We start from the raw sequence: 21,555 nt of genomic DNA, 5'->3' as shown, positions 1-21,555 counted from the left end.
AAAATTCTTAGCAACTAACATTGAAAAAGCTAAGGACCTGAAAAGGAGTGTATCAGTGCCAGCACCCAAATTGTATTCTTTACTGCCCGTTACTGCACAGGTGAAGCAGATGATTGGATTCAGGCAGCACTATGATTAATGACTTCCTTTCTGGATTTGGGACTGCCTATCAATCATGTCATTAGCAAGAATGTGCCCTGAGAGAGGCAGACCTCAGCCAAGGAATAACTGCATTCATCTTAATCTGTATATGCACCCAGCCATTAAGGTCAGGGTCACCATGATGAAAAACAATAATCTTCAATTCGACAAATTACTTTGCAAAGACAGACATTTCTTTTCTTCCCAGGATGTGTGTTTGTTAGAATCTAACGTGACTGTTTACAGCTCTGGTGCTACCATAAAGTAAAGGTTACTTTAATGAATAGTAATACTTTCAGGCAGTACACAAGACAGGTAAAGAACTTTTGCCATTTTCTGAACCTTTCAATGAGGGCTATAATTTCTGAACTATTCTTTAAAATTAAGTTAATATATGTTATTTAGACTTTTTATGTAAATAGCAATTCTGATAATAACAACATAGCATGAAATCAAGCAAGAATTTTACTTACAAAAACCCACTACACTTCAAAAATGTTTTTATGGCTGTGTAGGTGAGTCCCAAATAAATTTTTGAAATTTATTGGGTTTTTCTTTCCTATGTATCTATTAGAAGTCTATAAACATTTATAAATATGTGTATATATATATACATATGCACATGCATTCAGCTAAATCAGAAAATAATTTGATTATTGAATGGTTACATAGCACAAATATAGTACATAGTATATAATTACAATATAGTAATTTCATTCATGAAAATCATAAATCCCCTCTTGAAAGACTGTTTTTAGTTTAGTAATTATGTGGCCGCTACTTACTTTAATTGATTATTTGAATTTCAGCTCTAATATATTAGTTTTGTAATTTGCATTTATAATAACATTTATTTCTAGATATCTCAGGTATTTATAAACTGGATCTTTTTTTTCCCACAGATATTGACTCATAATATTTGAATGAAAAGTGGAAAAACAACATTCATATTAGATTTCTATTGCACAAATGCAACTGAAGTCAGGGGAGTCAACTTCATAACTGCATCAAATAACTGCTCAATTGGAGAACAGGCAATGTATTCTTCATTCTAATTTTAAAATTACCAGGCCTAGTCACAAACTAGTTCTCTCATTGCTGTAAACAAACTGTGGACATACAGAAACATTTTCCCATGTTTTACTTTCCACAATCTGATACCTAACATGTAACACAGCATTTTTGTGGTATTTTTCAAAAGAAAATACAGTAGCATATTAATTTAAAATTCTCAGCTTCTGAAGATGTGTAAATTAACTCAAATTTTAGTTTTTAGAGGTTATCCACAATACTGTCTTCCTATATTTGTATTTTTAAGAAGTACCTATTCTCTCAGTGACATTATGAATAGTATTATGGGACCACTGTGTTAAGTATCAATGTACAAATTATCATTATGCTCTTTTATTCTACAACTCCATCAGTCACTGGCATCTGGCTTCAATCTTTTAATCATTGGATTAGATCTCGTAAATTAGAATTTAATGGAAATGCAAAGATAACAAAGGTCAGTGTCAATGAATGTTTGTGTGACACTATTGCTGCTTACCACATTTATTACTGCTACCCACATTAACTGACTACTCACAGAAACAGAACACTGTCCCTTAAAGCACTGCATGAAAACCTGTTCAGTAGTATCACTGATTCCAGCCTACAATCACTGTATCCTTTGTTTATAGGGAAAATCCTGACATGACAACAACAACTGCAACCTTCAAGAATACTCACAGAATAAACCAGCAATCTTACTTTTGGCAGTTACAATTTAATTCAGTAAGTCATGTTATTCCAATCAATCTAATATGGCAAAGTTGATGAATGGTATTTTTACAGAATGATACATGAATGCAACATTAAAACAGACTGGACTACAAACACACTGACATGTACACAACTCCTTGAAAAATCACTGTAAAGGTCTTAATGTCAAATCTGAAGGAAAAATTGGTATTTTCTCAGAAAGGCACAGCAGGATATTATTCTTGTCCTTTTATGATATATCCTATTTACCTCAGGGTTTTATCTGTTTTAGAATAAAGTATGCTTACTTTTTATTCACAGATGAACACTGAAAACTTCTCACAGTTCCTCTTAATTTAATCACCACAGCAAAATTAAACTATAAATGTATTTAGCACCTGTTCACATTTTGAAAGATAATGGACTTGTCCATATTTTTGATAACATGAAATCTTGTAGTACTATGAACACACTGTTCTGATGAAACAACCATGTTTTAGTGTTTCAGCAATGAACTTAAATTACAAACCCACGATATATCAATATTTAGGACTAATCTGTTTCATATAAGATCACTGATCATCTCTTTTCCTTAAAATTGAGCAATAGCCATAAACATGCCAATAATCCAGTAAAATAAAGAGCAAATAATAGCATTTGAAAAATACCATGTTCTTACCAGTCTATGCTCAATTTTCTTGCCTTCAGCAACTGGCTCTCAATCCAGTTTGGTCTTTGCTGCTCAATGCTTTGTATAACCTTCTGGGTCACTTGCTTAGGACCACTTTTCTGTTTTCCCATAATACTTTCTAAGCACACACGAACTAAACTGAGTTTTTCTTTGCTCCATCTGTCAAGTGTTGCACCTGTTAAAAATTCTGCAGTATTTCCATCCTCAAATATCCGACATATAATTACAATCAAGTTCCAGACAAGCAGACCAGCTTTCTTCAATTCAGCAAAGTTTCTTGACATTTTTCTCTCAGCCAGAAAAAAGAAGTATTTAACTGGGGGAGGCAAACATGCAATCACTGTAGGTAACTTGCTGATTACAATAGATACTGCTTGAGCTGCAAGCCTTGTGAAGCCTTAAAAATAGAAAGAAAAGATTATATGATTAACATTAACAGTATAGTTCTAACTGCTTCTGAATGTTGTATGATAATTTCTAACCTCCTTTTGTACTGAAAACGGGTAAAAAGCTTAAGTACTCAACACTGTAGTTTCACTTGTATTATGCTAGCTGCACATAAATCCCACAAGACTCAAACAACTACATTAATTAAAAGCAGAAAATTTAAAATTTAGACTGTGACTCTCAACAATTAGTCCTGCTTCGCACAGTCATTACAGATTCATGAGAAAGACAGTACTCAGGTATTCTGAATGGTAAAAAGTTGTCTTCAAAATTACAGTATTTTTCAACTTCACAACTGAAGCATTGTGCAAAGTGTATCAGAATATTACATACATTTATAATATCTAGTTTTTTATAAATTCCTTTCTATGTTCAAAATTACAAAAGTTCATCTTTCATCTTATCATCTTTCATATAAACATCCACACTAGATAGCACTGCATTTTAAAGACCCTAGATAACAAAAGTAGCTATAAAAGTAACTATAGAGAAATTGTGCTGCTCAAAACCCAAGACATATATAAAATTAAAAACATAGCAAAAGGTGTCAAGATTAAAAAAAGCACCAATCTCCAAACAATTCAAGAAAACCCTGTGTCGTTGCACCTGCATTCCAAATGTTTTTCTTTTATTTAAAAAAGAAACCATATCTGTTCTAGATATCACGCATACAAATTTAAATTGTCTTGAAGCCTAGACTGTTACCTCTCAGTTTGCATATCAGTTCACACATAGCAATTAGCCTAAAATACTCATACAAAAGTTCTAGATTAAAATGAGAGTGCAGTGAAGATGTATGAAAAAAAAGAATGGATTGATGCCCTGGCTTGGCCACAATCTACATACTCAAAACTCTGTGCCACAATATACTACAGTTTTGAAAATAATCAGGTAATATTTTGGTGGCAAAAATTTATCACGAAATGTTTCTAAAAGTTAGCCTTCTGAACTACGACCTGAAATGACAGATGCTTTAGGCACTGTGGACTATGAAAATACATACCAGAAATCAGCTTTACATCTAATCACCTTCAAAACACCTCCTGTTCTGTATGATTTCTTTCTTCCTTTACTGTTTTGACAACCAAGCAGCAGCATATTCGACAAAAGTTTCAGTGCTTGTTTTATTCAAGCATAAATTGCTGTGTTGTAAAGTTGGGGTGAATGACAGTCCCAAATGAAAAGATGATAATGAGCAGGAAAGCTGTTTACAGCCATTGAGGCCAAAGTATAGGCATTATTCTTCACTTTGTTTTGAATCCCATCTGACTACTGCCAGATGCTGGAAACATCTCCAGCATAATATTACCAATACTACAATACTGATTATTTTCAAAATCTTGTTTGTATATGTACGGCTGCAAGCCTCAAGAAAGAATAACCAAATTTTAATGGGAAGTACTGAAAACACCCCAACCACAATAGAATGTTTAGGAATAGTTTGTTCATTGTAAAGCTATAACACTCACAAAATTTAATTGCCTAGTTTTGGAGTAAATGAGTAAAGGACTGAAAAGTTCTTATGAGAAGCTTATAGGATGCACTGTACACATATAGAAATATTATGAATAAATTTCACCTACATTTCCCAGATTCTTTTCTCTTCATTTCCCGAGGAGTGTAATTCCATTCCTTTGGAACAGTTTTCAGTAAACCTTCAGGAACTATTTGCTTGTGCTGGTATGTTCCATAGTTTTCTGTTGCCTCCCATGAATGCATCAAAGAAATTATTTGTTTCACTATACCCTTCACTGAATTAATCAAAGTCAACTTCAAGCATCTGACAACTTCTGGCTCCGACTCACCACAACTGGAAACTTCAGAAGGAAGAACTATTAACTATTCAGTAAGCGTAACTTTGTTTCAGAAAGTGTTTCAGAAATCTGTTTCAGAATTCTTATGGGAAAAAAATTAACATTATGTCATAATAAATTAGACCTATTTGTCTGTTACAAATTAAGAAAGAGTATAATGCAAAACATATGGTATCTTGGAACCATCTTAATACAGTACTGACAAAAAAATAAATTTATTTCCTTCATTCTCATTTCTCCACTGATATATTTTAAAATTTCTTTTTAAGCTCATTGATTTCTTCCTTTTTATATGGAAAACATTTAAGTACTTGTTAGGTATCAATGAGGCAAACAGATACACCTTTTTTCTACCTTCTTGTCTTGAAAGTATTAATGAAGTTGCTTTTATTAGATACCCAAACTGCTATACAATAGACAGTAAAGGAAAAGAAAGGTATTTTTCAAACAAAAATACATACAAATAATAGTTATCAACAGAAACACAGCATGTCATCAGAGACTGCATGTTCAAAACAAACCATCCTAAATACAGTTATTGATACCACAACAAGTATCAATCTTCTCCACATTCTTAATACCACAGCAAACTGCAGTTTCTCCATTGTCATGGAGCTGCAATTGTCAGACAGAGTGTTGCAGAGCATTTCAGAGAGATGTTTTGACATGTTAGATCTTTAGATCCTTTGCTCATACTTTTGCTTCCCTCTACTTTTTGCTGATCTAATCATGGTCTTTCTGGAAGCTTCCAAGCACTATTTCTCTGTTTTCTTCCTCTTACATGTTAAACGTTTACTTTTTGCAATCCCATTTTTCTCTGAGAAGTATCTGAGCACTTTTATCACTGTTTTCTATTTTGTGATGCTCATCATTCTCCTCATGCATTCTCCCATTTTCATCCTCTTCTTTTGAGCCCTCCTGCTTTTAATGCATAATTTGCAATATCACCCTTCTAAACCTCACCTCTCTTTTCTGGTTGAAAACTGTTTTTCCTAAGGGATAGAATTAGTTGCTCTAATTGTGAGGCTGGCTCTCCCCCTCAACAGAAAACTGAGGCTGAATGCCTGTTGACAATAGAAACTAAATGCTCATCAGATTATTTCTCCATCAGTAGCAGAAGAAGTCCTTTCTTCTCTTTTTCCACTCTTCTTTCTTGCTTCCTTACTTTTAAATTGTGGCAAAGGTCTGGAGCTGGTCTTGAATGCATAGAGATGAAGAACCTCTACTGGTAGAGACCTACAAAAACATTCTGCAGCCAGTCTGCTGGTAAGATAAACACTTCAGGTCATCAGACTCCTGGTCAACAACACTGCTCTGGAACCTCTGCATTCTTCAAAATTTTAACCATTCTTACCATGGCCTGACTGCACAAAACCCTTAAATAGTACTATAATTTTGAAGTAAGCTAACATACTTTCAGCTGATTTATTACGCTAAAAATAATACTCACCGCATGTCTGAAAATGAACAATATTTAACATCAGATTTGAAATGCTTATTAATAAATTAAGAAATTAATAAAAACCTGTCATATTGTATAAGCAGTTCCACAGCAGCTCTTTCTCCATGTAGGACTCAAAAGCAATGCCAAGAGATTTGGGTGATAAAGTGCAGTAAGACAATACTGTGAAGATTGTTTCAATCAGAGTAGGCTCTTTGTTATTTTCCTGTTCCAAGAGACAACTTTGTTCAGCACAATTTAATGCTTGATTACCTTCAAAATAAACAAAAACATGGTTCCAATAATTTCTAAGTAACTTAAGGTCTCAGTAATGGATAGTATTATTCAAAACAAACTGCAAAGCGTATCTGAAAAATATTTCAAACAATAACACTTACAGATATTAAAATCTGATCTTTCTCTGCCTAATGACAGTTGACTGTCTTCCTGAATTATGTGTAGCCAATAAAAAAAGAGACTTAGGCATGTTTTCAAACTATGAAATATGCCTATTTAATTCATAATTAAATTGGAATTGACTGTAATTGGAAATTTATTATTTACTGAAGATTAATCATTAGATTCTAAACTGCAGAATCACAGTCAAATATCTATTACTGCTTAACTCTTCCGTATATAACAGTCATATGAAACAATAAAATCCCATTTAGATATAAAAAACTAAGAAAAGTAGCAGCTCCATATTCCCTACAATATGCTTTGTTTTTCAGTGTAAGATGAAACTCAGAATAAAACAATTTCACAAAACAAAATCTCAGCCCTGCTAAAATAAAGATTTTAAAGACAAGTAGTGATTATCATAAAGTGATATCTTCTTACAAATATATACAAATATTTCTGACAATCATTATAACACAATCTCCCTTATATAACACAGAAGGATATGTTCAAAACTCCAGGAATCAATGCAATTCAATGACTTTGATTTGTGCTAATGTTGAAGACCTGAGCTTCCCAGCTGTTTGTGGAATATGCTTCCAACTGTGACAAGCAGAGCCATAACCTGTTAAATACTCTTAATTTAAATTTCTAGTTTGCAAAAACAGTGGTTTCTGTAAAAAGTATCTAGATAAAATTATATTATAAAATGTCATTGCTTTCTGCCAGCTTCGTTGTCTTTACCTTTAGCAGCCTGTGGAGGAGAAAGAGGGAGTCTTCAAAATCTACCATAATGGAAAATCATTGCTTTCAACCCATCTTTGAATGACTGGAGAACTAAAAAATCTCATTTTACTCTCTTCTGAATTCCTAAAACCCAATTCATGCATTACTGTAAATCATTCAATCTAGGTAGCACGCAACCTTAGCAGAAACAGAGGATGTAGAAAGCTGAAAAACATGATCACTGATTTCATAACCAACGATATGTGGCTTTTTTTCTCCAAGGCAGCAGACAGATTCTGCAATAAGACAGATTTTAATCAGCTTTCTTTTTCCTATGAGCTGAGTGAGCTGACATATATTGTTTTCAATTCCAGATGCTTCTAAGTGAAGAATCAAATGGATTCCACTTATTCACTCAAACCAGGTATATGTATGACAAAGAACTAACCATCAAAGCAGAAAAAGCAGTTCAAATGGTGAGATGAAAATCTGAAATGAACTTTGATTCTATTACTGTAACTATTTATTTTTGAAATTAATTTAACCAAATTCTAGGGGGAGTTTTGCTAAGATTTCAAGTACTATGTAAACTGCCTTTGAAGTACATGATTGGGACTTTGTTTAAAGGTGCTCATGACTTGAAATTAAGCTTAAATTTGGTTTATGACCAATGGAAAGTTTAAGTCACAACTTACTTTTACAATAACTTATTGTAACAAAGTTACAATAACTTTTCAAATCAATTAGTGCTACCAAAAGATTTAGATAAAGAAAAAGGACCATAAAAGAATTTTGTAGAGAGGGCTATAATACATCTTGCTATAACGACTGTGTAATGCAACTCTTGTGCTTTTAAGCAAAGATCTGCATGAATCCACTACTAAATCGTTCTGTGACTAAATATAACAAGGCATGTAATTATTCATCAGCTTTTTCTTGCTTTACCCTGAAGTATATGTTGTCCTTGTTGTAACAACCTGAAAGCTCAGGTTAAAATCAGTTTTCCGATTGATAAGTGGGCATGGATCATAGAATCACAGAATCCCTTGGGTTAGAATGGACCTTAAAGGATAATGTCATTTGAAAAGTTTAGCTAGCAGAGCAGTATAGCTGGTTAAATATTATGAATTAGGAGTCTACAGAAAGATAGGTTGATTTCTCTTGCCTTAGATTTTTTTTTTACATTTATTAGTTCACCTGTCATAACATTAAATATTCATATCAGGTTGAACTCCAATGCAGCCTTCTTGTTAATTATTACATAGAACAGAACTTATATGATAAGTATTTTACTTACTGCCCTGTAATGCTTCCCTCTATTTTTTCCACTCACTGCGTTTGTACAGCAGAAGCTAATTTGTGAAGGGAACCTAAAGCTCCCATAGGCAGCTCAAAGGAGATGCTTCCATATTATTTCAGCAAGACTTACCATTCATACATAAATGTGGCTATATATTTATCAAGATACCTGCTAAAATAAAAAAAATCAGCTGTCTGTTATTTCCATATAGCATGATGTTCTATATGCACAAAATACACAAAAACATATTAGAATACTATTCTTTTTAATAAATATCTCTATAAGAAAATTATGCATCTATTGAATAAAAGCTATGCCCTAACCATTCACAATGAATCATTCTTCCTATGGCAAAATAATGCACTAAATTTCTTGGGATACTACCATGTATTTTAAAAGCATAACTTCAGAAAGGCAGTTACAAGTGCAATTTACCCACATTTCTTTCTTACTGATAGAAATACCACCCAGTAATTTGCCAACATTATCACTCATCCAGTACTTATCTGGCTGGTCTAGCCATAAAATGAATCTTGCTGAATTCAGAAAATCCTATTACTGATGCTAGACCTCACTCTCCCCAGCTAATCCATACACGTCAGCCAAGATACAAATAGTTATGCTGTCTTTTTTGACCAAAAGAAGTAGTCAAAACTCAAATTCATCATACATGCTGTTTCACTTAGGAAGAGGAATTGAAGATGGAACAAATTATTTCTGATACTGGTCTTTAATTTGCAAGGAGCATGAAACTTTTGCTTTCTTTATTGAATATAAAGGTTTCTTTAAACCACAGTAACTGATCAGGATATAAAGAACGCAAAAAGGACATGCTTTATTTGTTTATAGAATCAAATACTTCAGCAGGCAGTTTGCAGTACACTATATTCTCAGTGCTGCTTCTGTCAGTGACCTTTTTTCTGTTCCTTACTGTATCTGACCTGGTAGATCATTTTACTTTTCTTTCAGAGTTGCTCCTCTCCAGTGACACCAAAAATCTATTGTAACTTTGAACATGGCTTCATTTTGGCAGATGGTGTATTATTTTAGTTTTCAATTCCAAAGAGAAATTTTACATTATAGATTCATGGAGGGGTCACAGAATACTCTGAGTTGGAAGGGACCCACAGGGGTCATCAAGTCCAACTCTTAAGTAAATGGCCCATATGGGGATTGAACCCACAACCTTGTTGCTAACAGCACCATGTCCTAACCAACTAAGCTAATCTCAGGACCACATTATTTCTATTCTGAATAAAACCCAGATCTTAAAACCTACTTGTTTCAGTTTAATACATCCCAAATAATAATAAACCCTGTATTAGTTGCTACCTATGAATCAAATAAATCCTGAATTTATGACAACCATAAAGCTCAACATGCCAAAAAAGCTTTAAAAATGCCTATATCATCTGCCCATAAATTACTAATATATCACCAAATTACTTCTGTAGGTATATATTTATATGTCATCAACGCCACAGCATTTTAATTTCATTCAACTCCATTTAGAGTTTCTTCTCCCTAAACAATTTATTTGCAACTATTTGAGAAGAAGCTTCCATTAGTGAATTTCTGAGTTAGTGATTTCTGTAGAATCTATCTTATCTATGGCCAACAGAAAAAACCTATTACTGTCAGAATACCTCCAGTCTGATTTTATGGGATAGTATGCAGAAAGCATGACATTCTGACAGCCAAAATTTCATAAGGCAATACTGAATGTAGCCCTATGGCCACATTAGCTCCCTAGTGTTCCTCTATGTATTCGAGTAGATACTAAACAGCTTACCTTCTTAAAACTTACTCAGTCAAGATCTCTACTGTAGCAAGAACTTCCTACCAGAAATTACGATGTCTTTGAAAAGCTAACCATATGACCATATATCACAGACTCCAAGTCTATCACACATGTATCAGACACCATCTTCACATTCTGTCAAGAAAAGGTAAGGTATTCACAGCAGGGGTCCAGTGCAGTCCAAATAGGAAATCCTATTTAGGTTTTTGGAAACTCCATGTTTTCTTTAGCTTATCACTGGAAAGTCACCAAATGGAACAGGATATCTGTATTAGGGTCCCTTTTTAACTTATCTTCCAGCTACAAGTATATCACTTCAGTACATCCTTCATTGCTTATGCAGGTACAGAATCCAATAATCCATCTGACCAATCTTACTGGAGGAGGTGCCTCTTTTAAAGTAATCTTCCAACCATTAGGCTACCATGATACAGACTGCTATCACAAAGAGGCTAAGAAAACTTCAGAGGTATCCACGAGCCTTATATTGGATGATCCACAAATACCAGGAGGAAAGATCTATCTCTGAACAAAGATACAAATTACTCTATGAGATTCACTTCTGGTCACCTTATTGAGGGCAGGGCTACAGATCAACATCTGAGTTTTGTGAGCAAAACCTGCAAGACTACTTTTCCCAAAATGGTGTGTGGTTGAGCCATGGAACTAGAACGATTGCTAGTTTTTTCACTGATGTGATAGACCATGACAGGATTATTAAATCCAAGGAATCATTAGAAGAAAGTACAAGAAAGTACAACGAAAGCACAAGAAGAAAGAATGACCCTCAAGAACTTGAAACAAAAATTGTTATAGATTTTAACAATGCCAGAGTTTGGATGGAGTTGGTAATTAATGTAAGCATGTACATTTTCTTCTGTTATAACTCATTACTGCCACTAGTAGCTCAGTCAATGAGGTCAACCAGTGAAGTTACCACTTTTCACTGTACTTTTAGGGTAACCTAAATTTTATTAAAATTTTATTAAAAATTAATTAGTACTTAAAATGTACCTTAAAATGACACATTATACTTCGTGGCAGTTAGAGAACTGTTTCAAAGCAGGCAAAGAACTGGAGTGGGGAAAAATATCTTTCAGTGCTACAAATACATTTCCAAGTTCTCGTTCCAGAAAAAGGGGAATAAAAGAACAGTCTTAGAAAACTCCTAATATCTATTAGTGTCTAGAAAGTTGTATAATGGTCCACCGCACAATTATATTTTCTTGGTGGATATCTTCCCTCCCCCAACCTTCTTACGTGTGCAAGGTAATTGATCTCTTTTTGAAGCAAATCACATTTATTTAGGTCCAATTTCAGACTTGCAGCCTTAGACTTACTACAGAATATTTGTAAATTACTATCAATTCTTATTTCAAAATTTTAGTGGGGCCCAGAATATCATCTAGGTTGAGATGTACAGACTAAACAATACTGTCTCCTAGTAGTCTTTCAAATAGGTATTGTGCAAGCCAAAAACATTAGGTGAAACTGCCAATAGCCTGGTCCTGCTGTGAATGCAGATTTCTTTCAGTTTATCTCCACATGACAATATTAACTTTAAGGTTGTGTATAGAAAGACAAATTAAATTTCTGTAACAACTGAGGTCTCAAGTTTTTATCAATAAGATTATTTTGAAGATTAAAAAAGCAATATGTTGCATTTTCTGTTGTTCTTCATCAACTTGATACTACTATCTCTTCCTAAACAAATGTATGAGACCCAAAGACTGACTGAAGGTCTAGAATGTGCCTTGTTGACAATGCCTCAGTGACAATTTCATAGTGACCACTGTCCTATCTGCTATTCATAAGTGGCCAGGTCTACTGTCTGATGGGGTCCCCTCTGACACACATTAATCCTCTGTTGGGCCAGTGCAATCCAATAAAGCTAGAGCTGTTTGCTTTACTGTGCAAAGAAAAACCCCTGATTCCTAGAAATAATGATTATCAAAAAAGAAGTCCCAGACTGTTCAATTGGCATGATGTGTATTTAGAGCAAATCTAGCAGAAATTCTCAGAATTCACTTACATCCTTCACATTTTCACATCAGCATCTTCTGGATTCATCTGCTTATTTTATAGAGACACTGCTTCCTTTTTTCCTCTATTATTTTTTGCTTATCAAAATGATAAATTTCTATTTCACATCCATGAATGATAAGGCAATATTGGTTTAAAAAAATTTGCCAAGTAAATTGCAAAATAGCTTATTTTGCCAGAAAATTAACATGGCACCAGCTACCTTCACTATTTCTCTCTATGGTCTCTGCAAAGCCACAGCAGAGACCTTAGACCCTTTACTCACTCAAGAACATGTTTTGAATAAAAAGTTGCTGAATGTTGGACCTACTGAAAAAAACTCTAAGATTATATGGCACTGTAATTTAACACACCTAGGTTATTTAGACTCACAGCGTGTTACAGATGTCAAATACGCAAATCAAATTTTTCAACCATCTCTTCAAAATTGCCTCTATGCAGTAGCTATGTGCACTGAAAACAAATAAAAGGTTCTGTTCTGGGTAACCTGATTTATTACCTTTAGTATTTTTTGATGCAATAACATCATATTTCCATATTTTAATTTTTATGTACATTTCACATATCATAATGCACAAAAAAATTTCAAAAGTGCACTTTTTTCATTTTCCTGTCCAGATAGCATATAATTATATGCACGGAGTTTTAATAGCTTCAGCAAATATGTTATCCTTCTTATAATATTTAGCAACATGAATCATGCCCAAATAGCTTCTCTACAAATACTCTGTTGGCATTCCCAATGGTACTCCCTGCTATGATGGGGAATATACATTCCTTCTGAATATAAATTCCTTCTGAAACTCCCTGTGGTACAACCATGAGAACAATGGGACTACAATGAAAATTAATGTGTTTGAATGATGTCTACTTTGAGCATCCCAAAGTGTTAAAACAGTACAGGAAAATTCCTCAATACCTAAGATTTTTTGCCTTCTGGCCTGTTTTTAAAAGGAAAAGGAAAGATTGAATGTAAAATATGTTAAAAGGCTTTTCCTTCTTAAAAAATTCTTATGTAATTAAATACCAGGGAGTCTTGCTATCACTAGGGCAAATTGCTCACAAACTATGGTATACTTGGTTGTATAGGAGAAGGAATTGTCATTCCATTCAAACTCTTTTGTCATTACACAATTAACCCCATTGAAATTAATTTAGATGATATGGGTCATCACTGATATTGACTTTATCTAAACTGGAAGTTTATTCATTCCAATATTGAAGTTACATGAATAAAGCCTGCGTAAATAACACATGTAATTCAAAGTCACATGGATTTCTCTAAAGCTTAAGAGGTTGGTCAGTCAATAGACTAATACATTCTGTCACTTATTACCTGTAATAATTTAAGCAGATAGTAAAACTCAATACTGCATAACACTAGGTTAAGACTCTGACCCTGATCAAACATTTGTCAGCCTTTGTAAAAGATGACATGTGTTTGAGTAGGCAATTGTATGCACTGCAGCTCTCAATAAGATGTGTGAGAGAAATAGAAGATGTACTCCTGACAAACATTAGACCATTTCAAAATGACAGAACTAAACATGTTATATATAGATAGATAGACAGATAAATATACATAAATATAAATATAAATATATGCAATATTATGTGGAGCTAATAGTTTTAAATAAATAGTAAGAATTTGTTTGCCAAAAAAATAAAGAAATGAAGACTCTCACATTCCTGCAAAATTAAGTCAAATAGGTGATTATACCATTAGCTATTCAACAATACGACCATTTGTTCTGCAAACTACTAATGGAAAAATGTGATAAAGTTTGTTGCTTCAAACCCGATACCATCAGAATGCAAATAAAAATTTGTAGAAATATTCTTTTATTTATTCTACTTTCAAAGCAGCATTAATGAATTAACAAGCAGAAGCATATATACGTAATTCTAGAATGCCGACAGCAATAAGCATATAATAATATCAACAAAACATTTAAGAAGCTTCCCACTGTTCAAATGTAATTTTGAAAGTGTTCTTTTAGACTACTGAGCCACACTTTTAAAACCCTCTGTACAATAGTTGCAGTATCAAAGCTCCATAAAGTTCAAATTAATTTTGACTCATTTGCATTTATGATAGCAGCCTATTTTATCAAATTGCAGTTTGCTTTGAAATTATTAATACACTGGTTGAGTGTATTATGTAAATTCTCACTCAAAAAGTGATGATTTTTCTATCTTTTTACCCATTCAAGAAGTGTCCTACTGGTAAGTAAATGGGTACTTAACCCTCAAAATGGCTGTCAGCCTTCCTCCAGCTTTTAAGTTAAAAAAGAATTTGTGTTTCTCACTGATAATCTTATATGGATTGACAATATCAATACTTACTTGAGCTTTTCAGCAAAATTTTCACTAAGAGACAATCATGGTGTAGCAATGTTTCCAAAAGCAAGTTCAAATTACAGTATGGCTGGGATAAGAGCAGCTTCAGCAGACCTTGGGCTGCCATTTCTCTGGCTGATGGAGTCCTTTCAAAATATAAGATAAAGACAGAAAGAATAATAAAGTTAATTTATCTATGAAATTAATATCCTTGAATTGCAGATGTAACTCTAAATCCCTTAAGTGTCAACTCCTCCCAGATCACTCTGAAAATGCTTTCATGCTTCCTTACTTTAAGGCAGCTCAGAGAAAGAACTGCACTTAATTTCAACTAGTTAAAAGAAAATTGACATTTGTTAGTCCGCCACAGTTAAATCTGATACAAAGCAACTGTGTTTATCTCTTTCATGGAACAGTACTTATTTTGTTCTTCCAGGCAAAAAGGAGTTTTGTTTTTTTTTTTTCTGCAGTTGAATAAATGTAAGGGTATAATTTTTTAGTTTATTATTGCAGTAATCATTGACTAAGACATCTGCAGTGTCTCTCCTTGATGAAGTGTATAAAGCTCTTAAGTAAAAGGCAGTGAAAATGCTCAAAGGGGTTGCAAAATTCCACTTTAGGTTGAGTAATTCTTATGTGTCCTGAAAAATCCACAAGAAATATTAGACTGGTTGAGTTACTGCTTCACCAGCAGGGAGAAGTGAAAAAGCATAGTACAAATTCATTAGCTTTTAAAAAGATGGCAGTTTATTTTCTGTTTGTAATTTCCATGTTCTGCAAAAATTGAGGTTTACAAATACTATTCCAGGGCTTACTCTGAACAAAGCCAGCGACCCTACACCAATCACTGAACTCACATTACAGTTAAATGAAAAACAAACAAATCTGTCCTGCCAAATGTTTATCACCTATTGTATTTAGTATTTTCTTCTTGAAACATTTTTGAAAACAAGTTTTCAAAATTGGATTGTGGATAATTTTTTTTCTTTAATGTGTAAGTTTTTATTAATTTGAAGATTCTTTGAAAATGAAATTCCAACTGATGTTTAGCCGCTGTATTTACTTTTTTGGCTACAAGTTCATACAATAGTTGATAACATTGAAACTTTATGCACCTCATAAACTTTTATGCACATGAATTTTACATGCATGATTTTAGGGACTTCATATGCATTGATTGGGCAGGTATAAATACTACCTGCCAGTATGCAAAAAACACATTCAGCATCAGTTAAAACCTTCTTCATAGGGAGGTTTTCATTCTGACATTTTCTTGTCAGACTAGAGAAGTATTTATATGCCTCTGCTCAAACAATTTACATGCCATTTACACATAACTTTTGCAACAGAACTAAAATGGGCTCATGCGATAGTTCTACCAGAGGGGTACCCCTCCATTAAGCTGCACGCTTTTACAACCTCTGACTTAGCCAAGTGTGCCACCTCCCAGCTATGCTTGACTACACACACACAAAATAGATAACTGCACAAGTATTTCACTGTTGAATCAAAGCTGCTATTTATACAATATACTCAATACAAACCTACAAGTCCTGGAAAAGAAAATGTCAGCTGATACACTCCTCTACTTTAGTCCCTCACATGTCTATGTTTCCATTACCAGAAAAAGCAGTTTGCCACATATCTTGCAGGGCAGCCTTGAAGTCACCTAAGGAAACCATAGCACCATCTTCCAGCAGGGCCCTTACATCCCACTGTTACGACAAAACTCCACTGTAATAGTAATTTTAGTAAAGGAACCTCAGCCTTTGCTCTTTTAACACTACAGCAAATGCCTCTAACTTCATAAACAATGTCTGTGCCAGGAAACCTTATGTACAGCTTTTGTGATTTCCATCTGGTACTTTATATATTTTGCTGACAGTGTAGCACAGACTCTACAATTATATTTGAATATTAGCACATATTAAATTCAAGCAGTATTTATCAAAAATACCTACACATATACATTTAAATCTTGATAGAACTTGCAGTCAAATTAAATTCTCCATATTTAAAATAACTATCCTAATTTCTGTACATTCAATATTAGTCCTATATATATAATCTAATGCATATATAATCTATATATAATCTAATCAGTAGTTAGTAATTAAAGTTAAAATTAAAATGGTTACTATATTCACACTAGAATTAATGCTATGGCTGAGAGCAAACTCAACTCTTTGGTAATTCAGTTAAAATATTCAGGTCAGTTTAATTTCTTTTCTCTTCTTTTAATGTCATGTTATCCTATCTAATAAGGTCACTCATTGCCTTCAAACTAAAAGATAAGTGACAAATTGAGTCAATTAGATTTATGAAGAATAATATTTTAAATTCCTATAGAAATAAATTATATTTTTAGAGTATCTGAATTGAAAAAAAAACCTCTGTCTGTCATTGACCAGGTGGGAAGTTATCATGTTGTAATATACACCAGTTCTTGGCTCTTTAAGCATCTTGCAAATTGAAATGTACAATGGTGTGACTCACTTAGAGGAAAAATAAAATATAGCAGACATTCCCTACAGCCATGAAGCTAGCACCAATAAATGCACTGAGAAGTTTTGTAACGTGCATATGGAGAGACATATGTTCTCTCATCCTCAAAATTCAGTACTAGTGAAAATAAGACTAGCCTCATAAAAAGTGACAAAAGGTGAAGTACATATAAATATCACACATATAAATGTCCCATTTTGTACACTAGAAGGAAAAAACTCCGACTTTGATTTGCAAATGCTATGATTATAAACCCCAAATCAGGCAAAGAACGAATCACAATTAGCACTGAAGGAATCACAATTAGTAACTAAATAAATAAGTTAATTATTATCACTAAATGAACTGCAATATAATTTATCAGTAACTCTTTAGTTTGATAACCAACTATATTATTTTGGTTTCTATTCAAGATAGAAAGAAAGAAAATCTCATGTTCTAAGTTCAAGATGTTATAAGGCAGGTAGATATGCTAATTCATGGTGACAACCTTGACACTGATTTTGGAGTCAAATTGACAAAATTAAACAGACTGTGGCCATTTGCAGCAATGAAAAATAATGTAAGAAATCAGGTTACATAGTAAACAAAGTACTTTCAGGAACTAGCAAAACTTTTTTCTGAAATAGCAAGCTTAGGAAGACTAAATACTTAATAGCTAAATGTATGACAGGTTAGCATTGTCAGTTAAAAATCAGGTGGCCACACTCGACAGGTATACAATGGCCTGTGCTTCCAATTTTGTTACAGACAGTGAACATATATTTTAATTAGATATAAGACGTAAAATCAGAAAACAACCCATGAATAACTAGGATGCTCTGAAATACAATTTTCTGCAATACTTAAATATGATGTTTCTTTATAATATTCTCAAGGCAATATTTGAAGGGGAAAAATGTTTCACTCACATAGAGTATAAAAGCAATGCAAAAACTAGAACACCTTAGAATTACGCATTAGATACAGAGTCCTTAACCTTTTTTTTTCCTGAGCAGCTGAAAGGTGTGTTGTTAAAAAGGAACAATAAGTATTTTACCAATATAGTTTGGTCATTATCACCAGGACAGTATGCAAGGCTCTCTCTATATACGGACTTTTCTCACAAAGGTACACTGACTGGATCTTCTCAGAGATGTACTTTCTTTTGTACTTCGCATTTTCCTGTTTGGTGACTGAGAAGTAGTGTATTTTAGTACCTTTCTTCCACAGAAAATAAGTGCATACTACATAGCTCTGGAATAGTTTTCTGCTATTTATTTTTATCTATCTTAATTCCACCTCAGAAAAGAAAATTATGTCAGACTGAAATGGTACCAGCATTTCCTTTACATGCTGTTACACAGTATAGGGTACTCAGTTGCAAAATCATCTTCCAAAACTCATACTTCACAGTATCATTTATATTTTGAGATCTGGCCATGCATGAGGGCATCAAAAACATATTGTCTTTTCTACAATGAATACTTAATGGAGCATAAATTTTCCAGAAATGGTTGACTAGATTCCTTTCTAATGCAGTCATTCCCTCTACTGTATCCATCCTTCTACTTTCTCTCCAACCATGCATAACTTAAAAAGTCACTGACAAAGTTCCTTGAAGCTTGATAAACACACATGATCTTTCACACTTTATAAGAACTTAAATTACTATTTCGAGCAGGACACATTCTGAATTCACAGTTATTCAACGCCGTTTAGCATGTAGTTAGCAAACCACATGATTTTGATGCAGTCACAATACGTATTGTCTCTGGTTCAGCAGATACCAGAGGCATAGGGAAGGAGAGAACAGGATTTATGACACATAGTTAGGAGTGCAGCCTATGGAGAGAAATCAGCATGTTTTGTGTAGTATGGAGCAAAATTATAGGGAAGATAATTACATATACAAGGTAAAAGACGCTGTGTGTACAAGGAAAGAGGTAATAAATCCAAAGCACATGGGTCATCCATAGGTCACCAGTCATTTGATAACATACTCCTCCAAAAGATAAAAATACTTTATTGGAAAACACAGTAACTTCTCACAAAAGCAGCTTTTCATGAAAATGGAGAGTGAAAACCTCTCAGGAAATAACCTTGAAAAGGAGGAGAGGGAGGTGAAGGGGTTAGGAGAGGATCTACGCTGGTGTGGGAGTGCTTCAGTTTCAAAATTAGAAAGCAAACAACAGCACAGCTGGTAGCATCTATCTTCTATGTCACTTGTCCTTATATGCAGTGACACAGAAAAGTTAAGCTTTTGCTTCTAATCATTCAATAATCTCCAAAAAATTCAACTACAATCAAGCAGCATATTGTTAAATGAGTTATTTATGTACCAAATATTTATTTTTAAACAGCATCCTAAACAGAAAGACATACATTCTTTATCTCCCCTTTAATTATAAGTCCTTCAAAACAGCAATTGTGCTGAACTTCTGTATTATCAAGAACTATATAGTCTTTAATTAAAGCCAGAAAACCTTACAGATAATTCAAATCTCAAACATAATTAATAGACTAACAAAATACAGTGCTTTCAGTGCAACTTTTCCTCAGACTCTCAAAAATTAGAGAAATCTGTAATTAATTTAAAAATGCTTCTATAACTTAAAAATCAGAATATTAATTAGACATTGATTCAGATATGATCTTCAAAATGTAACAATATTTGACTAATACTGACTTCTTTTTCCCATGGAAAATGGCCTCCGTTTGCGGCCACTCGCCCTGGCCGACCAGGCAGTGTGAAGCCAGAAATTGGCAAACTTTGCTGGATTTCTCCAAAACTAAAGCTGCCAGCAACTAGGACCCTGCAAGTCCTTAGACCCCCAAATGCCACCTTTAATCTGATACCCAGACCCTGGGGAAATGACTTCTTTTCCCATGGAAAATGGCCTCCGTTTGTGATCCTTTTACAAAAATCAACTTTTGATACTCACTTTAGAAAGAAAAAACAGGATGACGGTATGCAAAATAACCAGTGTAATGGATGATAAAAGACTTCTGAAAAATCTTGAGGAAGATGTTCATCAGAATTATTCAGAAATGTCCTGGAAGAAATCAAATACTTCCAAATTACTAGGGAGACTGAAAATTCCCTTAGGCCACTACTACTAAGTATGTCTACATGAATAGAAGACAGAAAATATGATAAATACTATTAATATATGTATGCAAACACATTATTGCAACTCTATGTACTGTAAAAAATATAATTATATATTTTTATTCACTTTCACTCTTTGAAACTCGGTATCTAATAACTGTTATTCAAGTTTTCTTCATATTTTTATTCCTATATAATACATTTTCAAACTATGTTTGAAAATGTATTCAATAAGCAAATTTCTCTTCAGTCATTCATTTCTATAGCTCTTTTCTTCCTGCCTAACAAAAATGCATAGTATTTTCAACTCTTTTATAATAAAGATATGTAAAGTATCTTTTGAAATTATACTGACTGACATGCTAGCATACATAGACTTTAGATCATACTGGGCAAAAATTTGAACCAGAAGCTTTGGACCTTCACTGGCTTGAGAGAAAAGGAATACTGGTTGTTTTCAAATATAAATGACTAGAGAAGAACTAGATTAGGACTAGATGTCACTTGTGCAATATTTTACTTACTTAAATGATGTGAGAGGCAAAATCTATGGATATGAAAAATGAAATATTTTATTAATTAATTATATGATAGGACTACAGATGTGTGTAAGAACAGGATTCTATAATTTAATATTTGCCTTTAATTATTGTTTCATAATAAATTATTAGTATTTGTAATATTTTCTAGCAGCCAATAGGATTCAATAATGCATGATAGTAATGGATGCCCCTTGGCCTCTTCCCTTTTTATTCTCATTTACATTGTCTACAATTCCAGCAGAGGAATTCCTGCCTGTTACATGTATCCTCCATTAAATATAAACAATTATCACTTCACAAGCATCTTACTTTTCATCTTACTTGGCTGTGAATTTTTTATCTTTCATCTGAAGTAATTCAGAACTATAGCCACATGTCTATTAGACTCAGATGAAAGAGAGAATTATAGTTTTTCAACAAGAAATGTAGCCATATAGTTTCTGAACTTCTCCAAAAGATAGGCTGTTTTATTTGGAAATCACTCTTACTAATAAAAAAAATAGAAAGAATTTAATACAGATCTTAAGCAAG

At 33.4% G+C, this 21,555-nt stretch overlaps 1 protein-coding gene across 4 annotated transcripts in view; it reads right to left on the bottom strand.

The window, feature by feature from the left end:
- The window catches only part of KIAA0825 (KIAA0825 ortholog), a 238,460-nt gene that overhangs the window by 119,668 nt on the left and 97,237 nt on the right, over positions 1 to 21,555 (bottom strand). For all 4 annotated transcript variants that reach the window (XM_030968121.1, XM_030968120.1, XM_030968119.1 and 1 more), the window contains 5 exons: positions 20,316 to 20,426; positions 14,893 to 15,032; positions 6,362 to 6,550; positions 4,606 to 4,839; positions 2,564 to 2,972 (listed from right to left, as the gene is read on the bottom strand). In XM_030968121.1, the coding sequence (XP_030823981.1) occupies positions 2,564 to 2,972; positions 4,606 to 4,839; positions 6,362 to 6,550; positions 14,893 to 15,032; positions 20,316 to 20,426 (1,083 nt within the window). The remainder of the gene's footprint in view (positions 1 to 2,563; positions 2,973 to 4,605; positions 4,840 to 6,361; positions 6,551 to 14,892; positions 15,033 to 20,315; positions 20,427 to 21,555) is intronic.

This window comes from Camarhynchus parvulus, chromosome Z, assembly GCF_901933205.1.
Source record: "Camarhynchus parvulus chromosome Z, STF_HiC, whole genome shotgun sequence".
NCBI lineage: Eukaryota > Metazoa > Chordata > Aves > Passeriformes > Thraupidae > Camarhynchus > Camarhynchus parvulus.
This window is presented reverse-complemented; position numbering and strand designations above follow the sequence as displayed.